Consider the following 12,689-nt stretch of genomic DNA (forward strand, 5'->3'; position numbering starts at 1 on the left):
TACAATAGGATGGTTACATGCTCCTGTACAATAGGATGGTTACATGATCCTGTACAATAGGATGGTTACATGCTCCTGTACAATAGGATGGTTACATGCTCCTGTACAATAGGATGGTTACATGCTCATGTACAATAGGATGGGTTACATGCCAGAACACGGGGGCGTCGAGGTAGCGTGGCGGTCTTTTCCGTTGCCTACCAACACGGGGATCGTTCGTTCGAATTCCCATGTTACCTCCGGTTTGGTCAGGCATCCCTACAGACACAATTGGCCGTGTCTGCGGGTGGGAAGCCGGATGTGGGAATGTGTCCTGGTTGCTGCACTAGCGCCTCCGCGTAGCCACTTTATGTTACCTAATAACTCTTATCTCGCAGCTAACCATCCTGTTGTACAGGAGCATGTAACCATCCTATTGTACAGGAGCATGTAACCATCCTGTTGTACAGGAGCATGTAACCATCCTGTTGTACAGGAGCATGTAACCATCCTGCTGTACAGGAGCATGTAACCATCCTGTTGTACAGGAGCATGTAACCATCCTGTTGTACAGGAGCAGTGGGCAATTGCAGCACCCGGGGACCAACTCCAGTTCTTCTTTCCATTGCCTTGTTCAGCGGCACAGGAAGGAGTATGAACCCTAACATGCAGGTCTTTTTGATGGTGGGAGGAAATCCACACAGACACGGGGAGAACATGCAAACTCCACACAAAGGACTTGGGATTCGAATCCATGACCTTCTTGCTGTGAGGCAACAGTGCTAACCACTGAGCCACCGTGCCGCCTTGAATGAGTAAAAGACAATACATATAGTACATGCTCTGCTGTACCTGGGATGACGTCATTCCTTTTGCCAGGAATCCTGCCCTTTCTTTAACCACAACCTTGAGATCCCTTGTCATGAAGTCGTGTTGGTAAATGTTTATTTTTGTTTTAATACATCTTAATGTTCTGCTTAATTACATGTTTTGATTGATACTTTGAAAGGCTTTGGCAGTTTGTTCATCTCTGTATGGAGGGATTTATTGCCCTTTTTGAAGCAGGATGCTGGAGGCTGTCATCTCCAAGCAAGGAGCGCAGAGACAAAAGGATGCACAGATAAATTGAAAATACAGCTCAGTATTCTACAAATGATTACTCATGCTGTTAAAGTGGAAATAACATAATGCAAACGACGCCAGAAAATAAAGTATTATAAATCTAATTCATTTGAAGAATCTGACGGTTAAAACGTATGAAAATGGCTGCCGTGCATCACCCAGGTGGTGGTGCACATTGGTGGTGGTTGAGGTGAGATACCCCCTTCAATGTGAAGCGCTTCGGGTGTCTAGAAAAGCGCTGTAATGGTTTTTTATGGGTGATAACGAGGCAGCTGGCCGGGCTTTTATTAAGAAAGAGCCAACCGGAAGTCTTGTATTGTTCCCGCACCTTGACGCTGCTGGGAAGACGAGGATTCAGCCATATTCACCGGCAGGAGTGTGGAAGCCGTCGGGAAGATATTCGTCCACCGAAGTGTTCACTCCCCTGCGTGTTTGGGCGTTTTCTTGGATTTTTCAGGATTACAGAACATTTTGGACATGCCTTGGTCCGATAATCCGGTCCGGGGAGCGGAGGAGCGGTCCGTGTGACTGGGTTCTGCCGGAGGAGAGCGCATACTGTGTCGGGATTAAAGCAGATGTTGGACCTGCGAGGCCTCCGGGCGGAGGAGACGTTCTAAAGCCGCGGCGACACGGAGACGGATTACAGGACGCGGCGGCGGCGGCGGCGGCGGAACATGTCTGGATTAGTTGTACTGCTGGGCTGAGAGTCCCGGACAGGGCAGGCGACTGAGTCCGTGTCGGGCTGCGTTCAGGGGGGAGGAGGAGGGGGGGCAGGACTTAAACATTCCCCGGTGGAGGAGGTTCGATCGCCCGGGTGAAGGGGTTTAATCTCCCCGGTGCAGGGGGCTTCGTGGAGGGAGGGAGCGGTTGTTGGGTCGTTTACAGACAAAATGTCAGCCAAGGTTCGCCTGAAGAAGTTGGAGGAGTTTCTCCTGGAAGGAAGTCAGAGGAACTCGGACTGTCTGAGCGTGGAGACGCTGCTGGACGTCCTCATCTGCCTCTACAATGAATGCAGCAACTCGGCCCTCAAACGGGAGAAGCACATCACCGACTTTCTGGAATGGGGTAAGTTACTTTCTGGGATGGGCTAAGTTACTTTCTGGAATGGGGTAAGTTACTTTCTGGGATGGGGTAAGTTACTTTCTGGGATGGGGTAAGTTACTGTCTGGAATGGGGTAAGTTACTTTCTGGGATGGGGTAAGTTACTTTCTGGGATGGGGTAAGTTACTTTCTGGGATGGGGTAAGTTACTTTCTGGGATGGGGTACGTTACTTTCTGGGATGGGGTAAGAGTTGTTGAACTAAATGCTGAAGAACAGGCTGTGCACGCTGACTAGTGTAATGTAGACCAGCACAAAACGTGTCGACATGGAGAGTACTACCTCCTCTATACCAGTCTAAACCAGTACATACTTGGAGCTAGCTAGCACCAAGCTGCTGAAAGTCAAGGTCCGGTTGTTGTATGGCAGTGAGCCTCGTTCCTGTTCCCTCCCAGAGGTCAGTGGACTTTATATTGGAGCTTATCAGGAAGTCAGACAACACCTCAGTCTGTTCGATACACTGTACAGCGTTCACGTGACAGCTCGGGTCTGTTTCCTACATGTTATGGTGCTGACGTGACAGCTGTGTTTTGGTTTGTTTTTACACACGTTATGCTGTTCACATCACAGCTCCGTCAGTCGGTCTACATGTTGTTCCTGTGCTACCACTGGTTGGTTTGTGTAGAGGTGATGCTGACATTTGTGTGATACGACAACAAGACGCAGTCAAAACCACACTGAGATTTCAGTTCTAGGTCTGCATACACACTCTCTCTCTCTCTCTCTCTCTCTCTCTCTCTCTCTCTCTCTCTCTCTCTCTTTCTCTCTTTCTCTCTCTCTTTCTCTCTCTCTCCCTCCCTCCCTCCCTCCACACAGGAGCCAGGCTCTGGCCCTGTCAGTAATGAGATTAGATTCCAGTGTTTTTCAGGGCTCTGACATCATCAGGAAGCGCCGTGTTTCTCCTGCTGCCCCTTCCTGTGTCTACTTTGTCTGAGTCAGCAGACACAGATCCTGTGTAGATGACCAAACCTGTAGACTCCTGTCTGTACTGCAGACTCCAGTTTTTACTGGCAGAGGTAGAGTGGATATAAAAAGTCTACACACCCCTGTTAAAATGGCAGGTTTTTGTAATGTAAAACATGAAACCAAGATAAATCATGTCAGAACAGTCAGAAGTGAAAGTCATCACCAGCATGAAGGTTTTACATTAAAATGGACTGGTATTTGGGGCTATTCATGATTTCCTCCACCCTGACTAAAGCTCCAGTTCCAGCTGAAGAAAAGCAGCCCCAAAGCCTGATGGGGCCAGCAGCATGCTTCACTGTGGGTATGGTGCTCTTTTGGTGATATGCTGCGTTTTTTGACCAAAACATACCTTTTGGGAGTTATGGCCAAAAAGTTCAGCCTTGGCCATACATTTTTCCACATGGTTTTGGGAAACTGAATGTGTCTTTATGCAAAATTTAGTCAGGCTTGGACTTGTTTTTTTCCTTCATGCAAAAAGGCTTCTGTGTTGTCACCCTACTCCATAGCCCAGACACATGTATGATGAATACAAGAGATTGTTGTCACATATACAGAGCAACCAGGACACACCAGAAATTCCTACAGCTCCTTTAATGTTGCCGTAGGCCTCTTCGCAGCCTCCCTGACCAGGTTTCTCCTTGTCTTCTCATCAGTTTTGGAGGGACGTCCTGTCCTTGGTGATGTCACTGTTGGGCCATATTTTTCTCCTTGTTTGTGACTGTCTTACCTGTGTTCCATGGTATATCTGATGCCTCAGACACTCTTTTGTACCCCTCTCCTGATCGATATCTTTCAACAATGAGATCCCGTTCATGCTTTGTAAGCACTTTGTGGACCATGGCTTTTGCTGTTGGAAGAAGATGTCAGGAAAATCCTACAGGAACAGCAAAACTTTATTTGGGCTTAATCACAGTCACTTTTATTGATGGCAGGTGTATACTAACAACTTTTTAACATGAGCTTGAATGTGATTGGTTAATTCTGAACACAGCCACATCCCCAATTATAAGAGGGTGTACACACTTATGCAACCAGGTTATTTAAGTTTTGTACTTTTCTTTTTCTCCCTAAAATGTTTGCTTGTCTTTTACTTTATTTCTATAGGTTGCAATTTCACTTTAAGGTGGAAAAAGTTCTGACACGATTTATCTTGGTTTCATTTTTTACATCACAAAAACCTGCCCTTTTAACGGGTGTGTAGACTTTCTATATCTACTGACAGGTTGTTACACTGGTTGTTCTACTGGTGTGAGCTACACCAGTGGTTCCCAAACTGGGGGGACGGAATTATTTGGGGGGGGGTAATATACATCACTTTGGGTGGACAATACGAATAGGTGGCAACGTGAGGTTGTTGCAGTACAGCAGATGGCGGTATGCCAACATTTATGGATGCCAACCGCAGCAAAACAACATAGAAGAAGGCTAATTAACAAGCACGAGACCACCCAGACCCACAGCGCAGCTGATGTGAGTTGTGAGTGCGTCCTACTAAACGTCTTTCCCTACTAAACGCTCCTTACTAAACGTTCCTTACTAAAGGTCCCTACTAAACGTCCCCACTAAAACGCTCCTTACTAAACGTTCCTTACTAAACGTTCCTTACTAAACGTCCCTGCAAGGTCCCTACTAAAGGTCCCTACTAAAACACTCCTTACTAAACGTTCCTTACTAAAGGTCCCTACTAAACGTCCCTACTAAACGGTCCTACTAAACGTCCCTACTAAACGTTCCTTGCTAAACGTTCCTTACTAAACGTTCCTTACTAAACGTCCCTGCAAGGTCCCTACTAAAGGTCCCTACTAAAGGTCCCTACTAAAGGTCCCTACTAAAACGCTCCTTACTAAACGTTCCTTACTAAAGGTCCCTACTAAACGTCCCTACTAAACGGTCCTGCTAAACGTCCCTACTAAACGTTCCTTACTAAACGTCCCTGCAAGGTCCCTACTAAAGGTCCCTTCTAAACGTCCCTACTAAAACGCTCCTTACTAAACGTTCCTTACTAAAGGTCCCTACTAAACGTCCCTACTAAACGGTCCTGCTAAACGTCCCTACTAAACGTTCCTTACTAAACGTTCCTTACTAAACGTCCCTGCAAGGTCCCTACTAAAGGTCCCTACTAAACGTCCCTACTAAAACGCTCCTTACTAAACGTTCCTTACTAAAGGTCCCTACTAAACGGTCCTGCTAAACGTTCCTTACTAAAGGTCCCTACTAAACGTCCCTACTAAACGGTCCTGCTAAACGTTCCTTACTAAACGGTCCTGCTAAACGTTCCTTACTAAACGTCCCTACTAAACGTTCCTGCTAAACGTCCCTACTAAACGTTCCTGCTAAACGTTCCTACTAAACGTCCCTACTAAACGTTCCTGCTAAACGTCCCTACTAAACGTTCGTGCTAAACGTTCCTACTAAACGTTCCTACTAAACGTCCCTACTAAACGTCCCTACTAAACGTTCCTACTAAACGTCCCTACTAAAGGCTCCTACTAAACGTCCCTACTAAACGTTCCTACTAAACGTCCCTGCTAAACGTCCCTACTAAACGTCCCTACTAAACGTCTCTGCTAAACGTCCCTACTAAACGTTCCTACTAAACTTCCCTACTAAACGTCCCTACTAAACGTTCCCACTAAACGTTCCCGCTAAACTTCCCTACTAAACGTCCCTGCTAAACGTCCCTACTAAACATCCCTACTAAACGTTCCTACTAAACGTCCCTACTAAACGTTCCTACTAAACGTTCCTGCTAAACGTCCCTACTAAACGTCCCTACTAAACGTTCCCACTAAACGTCCCTGCTAAACGTCCCTACTAAACGTCCCTACTAAACGTTCCCGCTAAACGTTCCCGCTAAACGTCCCTACTAAACGTCCCTACTAAACGTCCCTACTAAACTTCCCTACTAAACGTCCCTACTAAAGGTCCCTACTAAACGTTCCTGCTAAACGTCCCTACTAAACGTTCCTACTAAACGTCCCTACTAAACGTCCCTGCTAAACGTTCCTGCTAAACTTCCCTACTAAACGTCCCTACTAAACGTTCCTGCTAAACATCCCTACTAAACGTTCCTGCTAAACGTTCCTACTAAACGTTCCTACTAAACGTCCCTACTAAAGGTTCCTACTAAACGTCCCTACTAAACGTACCTGCTAAGCATCCCTACTAAAGGTTCCTGCTAAACGTTCCTACTAAACGTTCCTACTAAACGTCCCTACTAAAGGTTCCTACTAAACGTCCCTACTAAACGTACCTGCTAAACATCCCTACTAAAGGTTCCTGCTAAACGTCCCTACTAAACGTTCCTACTAAACGTCCCTACTAAAGGTTCCTACTAAACGTCCCTACTAAACGTCCCTGCTAAACATCCCTACTAAAGGTTCCTGCTAAACGTCCCTGCTAAACGTTCCTACTAAACGTCCCTACTGAAGGTTCCTGCTAAACGTCCCTACTAAACGTTCCTACTAAACTTCCCTACTAAACGTCCCTACTAAAGGTCCCTACTAAACGTTCCTGCTAAATGTCCCTGTTAAACGTTCCCACTAAACGTTCCTGCTAAACGTTCCTGCTAAACGTTCCTACTAAACATCCCTACTAAACATCCCTACTAAACGTCCCTGCTAAACGTCCCTACTAAAAGTTCCTGCTAAACGTTCCTACTAAACTTCCCTACTAAACGTTCCTACTAAACGTCCCTACTAAACGTTCCTGCTAAACATCCCTACTAAAGGTTCCTGCTAAACGTTCCTACTAAACGTCCCTACTAAAGGTTCCTGCTAAACTTCCCTACTAAACGTCCCAACTAAACGTTCCTGCTAAACATCCCTACTAAAGGTTCCTGCTAAACGTCCCTACTAAACGTTCCTACTAAACGTCCCTACTAAAGGCTCCTGCTAAACGTCCCTACTAAACGTTCCTACTAAACGTCCCTGCTAAACGTTCCTACTAAACGTTCCTACTAAACGTCCCTACTAAACGTTCCTGCTAAACGTCCCTGTTAAACGTTCCCACTAAACGTCCCTACTAAACGTTCCTACTAAACGTTCCTGCTAAACGTCCCTACTAAACGTCCCTACTAAACGTTCCTACTAAATGTCCCTACTAAACGTCCCTGCTAAACGTCCCTACTAAACGTCCCTACTAAACGTTCCTACTAAACGTTCCTACTAAACGTCCCTGCTAAAGGTTCCTGCTAAACGTCCCTACTAAACGTTCCTACTAAACGTTCCTACTAAACGTTCCTGCTAAACGTCCCTACTAAACGTCCCTACTAAACGTCCCTACTAAACGTCCCTGCTAAACGTTCCTACTAAACTTCCCTACTAAACGTCCCTGCTAAACGTTCCTACTAAACGTTCCTACTAAACGTTCCTACTAAACGTTCCTACTAAACATCCCTACTAAACGTTCCTACTAAACGTCCCTACTAAACGTTCCTACTAAACGTTCCTGCTAAACGTCCCTACTAAACGTCCCTACTAAACGTTCCTGCTAAACGTCCCTACTAAACGTTCCTGCTAAACGTTCCTACTAAACTTCCCTACTAAACGTCCCTGCTAAACGTTCCTACTAAACGTCCCTACTAAACGTCCCTACTAAACGTCCCTACTAAACGTTCCTACTAAACGTCCCTACTAAACGTTCCTACTAAACGTTCCTACTAAACGTCCCTACTAAACGTTCCTGCTAAACGTCCCTGCTAAACGTTCCTACTAAACTTCCCTACTAAACGTCCCTGCTAAACGTTCCTACTAAACGTTCCTACTAAACGTTCCTACTAAACGTCCCTACTAAACGTTCCTGCTAAACGTCCCTACTAAACGTCCCTGCTAAACGTTCCTACTAAACGTTCCTACTAAACGTTCCTACTAAACGTCCCTGCTAAACGTTCCTACTAAACGTCCCTACTGAAGGTTCCTGCTAAACGTCCCTACTAAACGTTCCTACTAAACTTCCCTACTAAACGTCCCTACTAAAGGTCCCTACTAAACGTTCCTGCTAAATGTCCCTGTTAAACGTTCCCACTAAACGTTCCTGCTAAACGTTCCTGCTAAACGTTCCTACTAAACATCCCTACTAAACATCCCTACTAAACGTCCCTGCTAAACGTCCCTACTAAAAGTTCCTGCTAAACGTTCCTACTAAACTTCCCTACTAAACGTTCCTACTAAACGTCCCTACTAAACGTTCCTGCTAAACATCCCTACTAAAGGTTCCTGCTAAACGTTCCTACTAAACGTCCCTACTAAAGGTTCCTGCTAAACTTCCCTACTAAACGTCCCTACTAAACGTTCCTGCTAAACATCCCTACTAAAGGTTCCTGCTAAACGTCCCTACTAAACGTTCCTACTAAACGTCCCTACTAAAGGCTCCTGCTAAACGTCCCTACTAAACGTTCCTACTAAACGTCCCTGCTAAACGTTCCTACTAAACGTTCCTACTAAACGTCCCTACTAAACGTTCCTGCTAAACGTCCCTGTTAAACGTTCCCACTAAACGTCCCTACTAAATGTTCCTACTAAACGTTCCTGCTAAACGTCCCTACTAAACGTCCCTACTAAACGTTCCTACTAAATGTCCCTACTAAACGTCCCTGCTAAACGTCCCTACTAAACGTCCCTACTAAACGTTCCTACTAAACGTTCCTACTAAACGTCCCTGCTAAAGGTCCCTGCTAAACGTCCCTACTAAACGTTCCTACTAAACGTTCCTACTAAACGTTCCTGCTAAACGTCCCTACTAAACGTCCCTACTAAACGTCCCTACTAAACGTCCCTGCTAAACGTTCCTACTAAACTTCCCTACTAAACGTCCCTGCTAAACGTTCCTACTAAACGTTCCTACTAAACGTTCCTACTAAACGTTCCTACTAAACATCCCTACTAAACGTTCCTACTAAACGTCCCTACTAAACGTTCCTACTAAACGTTCCTGCTAAACGTCCCTACTAAACGTCCCTACTAAACGTTCCTGCTAAACGTCCCTACTAAACGTTCCTGCTAAACGTTCCTACTAAACTTCCCTACTAAACGTCCCTGCTAAACGTTCCTACTAAACGTCCCTACTAAACGTCCCTACTAAACGTCCCTACTAAACGTTCCTACTAAACGTCCCTACTAAACGTTCCTACTAAACGTTCCTACTAAACGTCCCTACTAAACGTTCCTGCTAAACGTCCCTGCTAAACGTTCCTACTAAACTTCCCTACTAAACGTCCCTGCTAAACGTCCCTGCTAAACGTTCCTACTAAACGTTCCTACTAAACGTCCCTGCTAAACGTCCCTACTAAACGTCCCTACTAAACGTCCCTACTAAACGTCCCTGCTAAACGTTCCTACTAAACGTCCCTACTAAACGTCCCTACTAAACGTCCCTACTAAACGTCCCTACTAAACGTTCCTACTAAACGTTCCTACTAAACATCCCTACTAAACGTTCCTACTAAACGTCCCTACTAAACGTTCCTACTAAACGTTCCTGCTAAACGTCCCTGCTAAACGTTCCTACTAAACTTCCCTACTAAACGTCACTGCTAAACGTTCCTACTAAACGTCCCTGCTAAACGTTCCTACTAAACGTCCCTGCTAAACGTTCCTACTAAACGTCCCTACTAAACGTCCCTACTAAACGTCCCTACTAAACGTTCCTACTAAACGTCCCTACTAAACGTTCCTACTAAACGTTCCTACTAAACGTCCCTACTAAACGTTCCTGCTAAACGTCCCTGCTAAACGTTCCTACTAAACTTCCCTACTAAACGTCCCTGCTAAACGTCCCTGCTAAACGTTCCTACTAAACGTTCCTACTAAACGTTCCTACTAAACGTCCCTACTAAACGTCCCTACTAAACGTCCCTACTAAACGTCCCTACTAAACGTTCCTACTAAACGTCCCTACTAAACGTCCCTGCTAAATGTTCCTACTAAACGTTCCTACTAAACGTCCCTACTAAACGTTCCTGCTAAACGTTCCTACTAAACTTCCCTACTAAACGTCCCTGCTAAACGTCCCTGCTAAACGTTCCTACTAAACGTTCCTACTAAACGTTCCTACTAAACGTCCCTACTAAACGTTCCTGCTAAACGTCCCTACTAAACGTTCCTGCTAAGGATGTATCAGAGAGTGTTTATGTGGGTGCATGCAGGTGTGTATGTGTGTGTGTGTGTGGGGGGGGGATATCTACAAAAGGCGGGCCCTGCAGAAAAAGTTGGGGAACCACTGGGCTACACGATGATCATGGTCTGTTCTGCTGAGTCCATACTGACCCAGGGAACCAGTATCACTGCTCGATTCACTTGACCTTAAGTGGTATGCTAACATTGTTCCGTGTTAGCATAAAGCAGCCGTATTTTAGTGTATGTGGTGTTCCGTCTCCCACTGATGAGAACCAGTTTAGATCTCACAAAGGCCGGAGCCTGCTGGATTCAACAGGATACCAACTGTTTTCCATTCACTTTCTCTAACATTTTGCATACAGGTTGTAAAACCTTTAGTTTGTGAACCAAATAAATTCTTCCCACTATTCTCGTGTAAATGTAGCAAAGTGACAATTTGTTTAATTTGAAGCTGTGTCAGTCTTTTCACAACTACTCTCACTTTGTTCATTTACAAGTCAAACTTCGTATTTTTCATATCATTGATGAAGATGAGGCTGGTCAAGCCAAGCTTTGGTTGATTGGCTCGCTGTGTGCAGATGGCTGCCTGCCTCGCCCACATGTCAAAGGTAAACAGATAAGCCCCGCCCACCCGCTGGTTGTACTTGCTGGCTTTGTGTCTTGTACAAAGCCAGCAGTTTACCTGGTGGCAGAGCAGCGCTGCTGCAGGTGTGTTCCTGTCCCGGCCTCGTCTGCTGGGTAACTGATCGCTGCAGATAGATTCATGGTTAAATGCCTGTTTATCATTAGACGCTGGTGTGATGGTGAGCATGTGTGGCGCGTTGACATTGATATGCAGTAAGTGTTGGCCTGTGTACTTGCTGTAGGACTCATATGTGCTATGAAGGGCAGTGTTGAAGTTATCAAACCAAGCAACGAAGGAACAGATGAAGAAATCTGGACATGGACACATGAAAAACAAAAGAATAAAATGGAGCATAAAACCCCCGTTGTGTATTGACTTAGTTTTGTTTTGTGTATGGCTGTGTGTGAATAGTGTCGAGTCCTTTGTCCCCATATGGTTGGGTTTGTTGTGAGTCATGCCATCAGATCCCGTCCTGCTCCACCAGTCAGGGCTGGTATGTTGAAAAGCCCTGCAGACATGGTGCACATGCTGGTGAGATTCTGGCGGTGTGCACAGCCATGTCTCACAGCCTTCCTTGTGACACTTGTTCACCATTAAGATGTATTGTGTGTCTGCAGAGAAGCACGACTGAGCTTTGATCCAGCACTGCTTCAGCCTGCCACTTTTTTTAATCAGCAGAGTCAGGGATTCCTGGGCAGTGCACATGGACAGGGTGGCCCTGTACAGAGAAAGGTTGGCCCTCCTAGCTATGGACTCATCACTGGAGGGAAGAGGAGGGGCGCTATGTGGAAGGTGATTAGTCCTGGTGGTGAAGTTTGACATGTAGCCAACATGAACCCCTTCAGAATCAGCTGCAGGTTATATTTTCCTCAAGCTAGTCAGATGGGAGTTTGAGGAACCTGAGTTAATCAGATGGTAGTGGGATAAAACAACCTTTCAGATGAGAATATGGTAAAGCCAAGCCTATCAGATGGGAGTATGATTAAGCCAGGCCTATCAGATGAGAGTATGATAAAGCCAAGCCTATCGGATGAGAGTATGATAAAGCCAAGCCTATCAGACGGGAGTATGATAAAGCCGAGCCTATCAGACGGGAGTATGATAAAGCCGAGCCTAGCAGATGAGAGTATGATAAAGCCGAGCCTATCAGACGGGAGTATGATAAAGCCGAGCCTATCAGACGGGAGTATGATTAAGCCAGGCCTATCGGATGAGAGTATGATAAACCCGAGCCTATCAGATGGGAGTATGGTAAAGCCAAGCCTATCAGATGGGAGTATGATTAAGCCAGGCCTATCAGATGAGAGTATGATAAAGCCAAGCCTATCAGACGGGAGTATGATAAAGCCGAGCCTATCAGACGGGAGTATGATAAAGCCAAGCCTATCAGACGGGAGTACGATAAAGCCGAGCCTATCAGACGGGAGTATGATAAAGCCGAGCCTATTAGATGGGAGTATGATAAAGCCGAGCCTATCAGATGGGAGTATGATAAAGCCGAGCCTATCAGATGGGAGTATGATTAAGCCAGGCCTATCGGATGGGAGTATGATAAAGCCGAGCCTATCAGATGGGAGTATGATTAAGCCAGGCCTATCAGATGGGAGTATGATAAAGCCGAGCCTATCAGATGGGAGTATGATTAAGCCAGGCCTATCAGATGGGAGTATGATAAAGCCGAGCCTATCAGATGGGAGTATGATTAAGCCAGGCCTATCAGATGGGAGTATGATAAAGCCGAGCCTATCAGATGGGAGTATGATTAAGCCAGGCCTATCAGATG

The 12,689-nt window shown here is 45.7% G+C and overlaps 1 protein-coding gene across 2 annotated transcripts in view; it reads left to right on the forward strand.

Moving 5' to 3' along the window:
• Positions 1 to 1,455: 1,455 nt before the first annotated feature.
• The window catches only part of cdc42bpb (CDC42 binding protein kinase beta (DMPK-like)), a 177,716-nt gene continuing 166,482 nt past the window's right edge, over positions 1,456 to 12,689 (forward strand). For both annotated transcript variants that reach the window (XM_056295104.1, XM_056295103.1), the window contains exon 1: positions 1,456 to 2,166. In XM_056295104.1, the coding sequence (XP_056151079.1) occupies positions 1,992 to 2,166 (175 nt within the window). In that variant the 5' untranslated portion in view covers positions 1,456 to 1,991. The remainder of the gene's footprint in view (positions 2,167 to 12,689) is intronic.

The sequence above is a fragment of the Lampris incognitus genome, chromosome 15 (assembly GCF_029633865.1).
Source record: "Lampris incognitus isolate fLamInc1 chromosome 15, fLamInc1.hap2, whole genome shotgun sequence".
Classification (NCBI taxonomy): domain Eukaryota; kingdom Metazoa; phylum Chordata; class Actinopteri; order Lampriformes; family Lampridae; genus Lampris; species Lampris incognitus.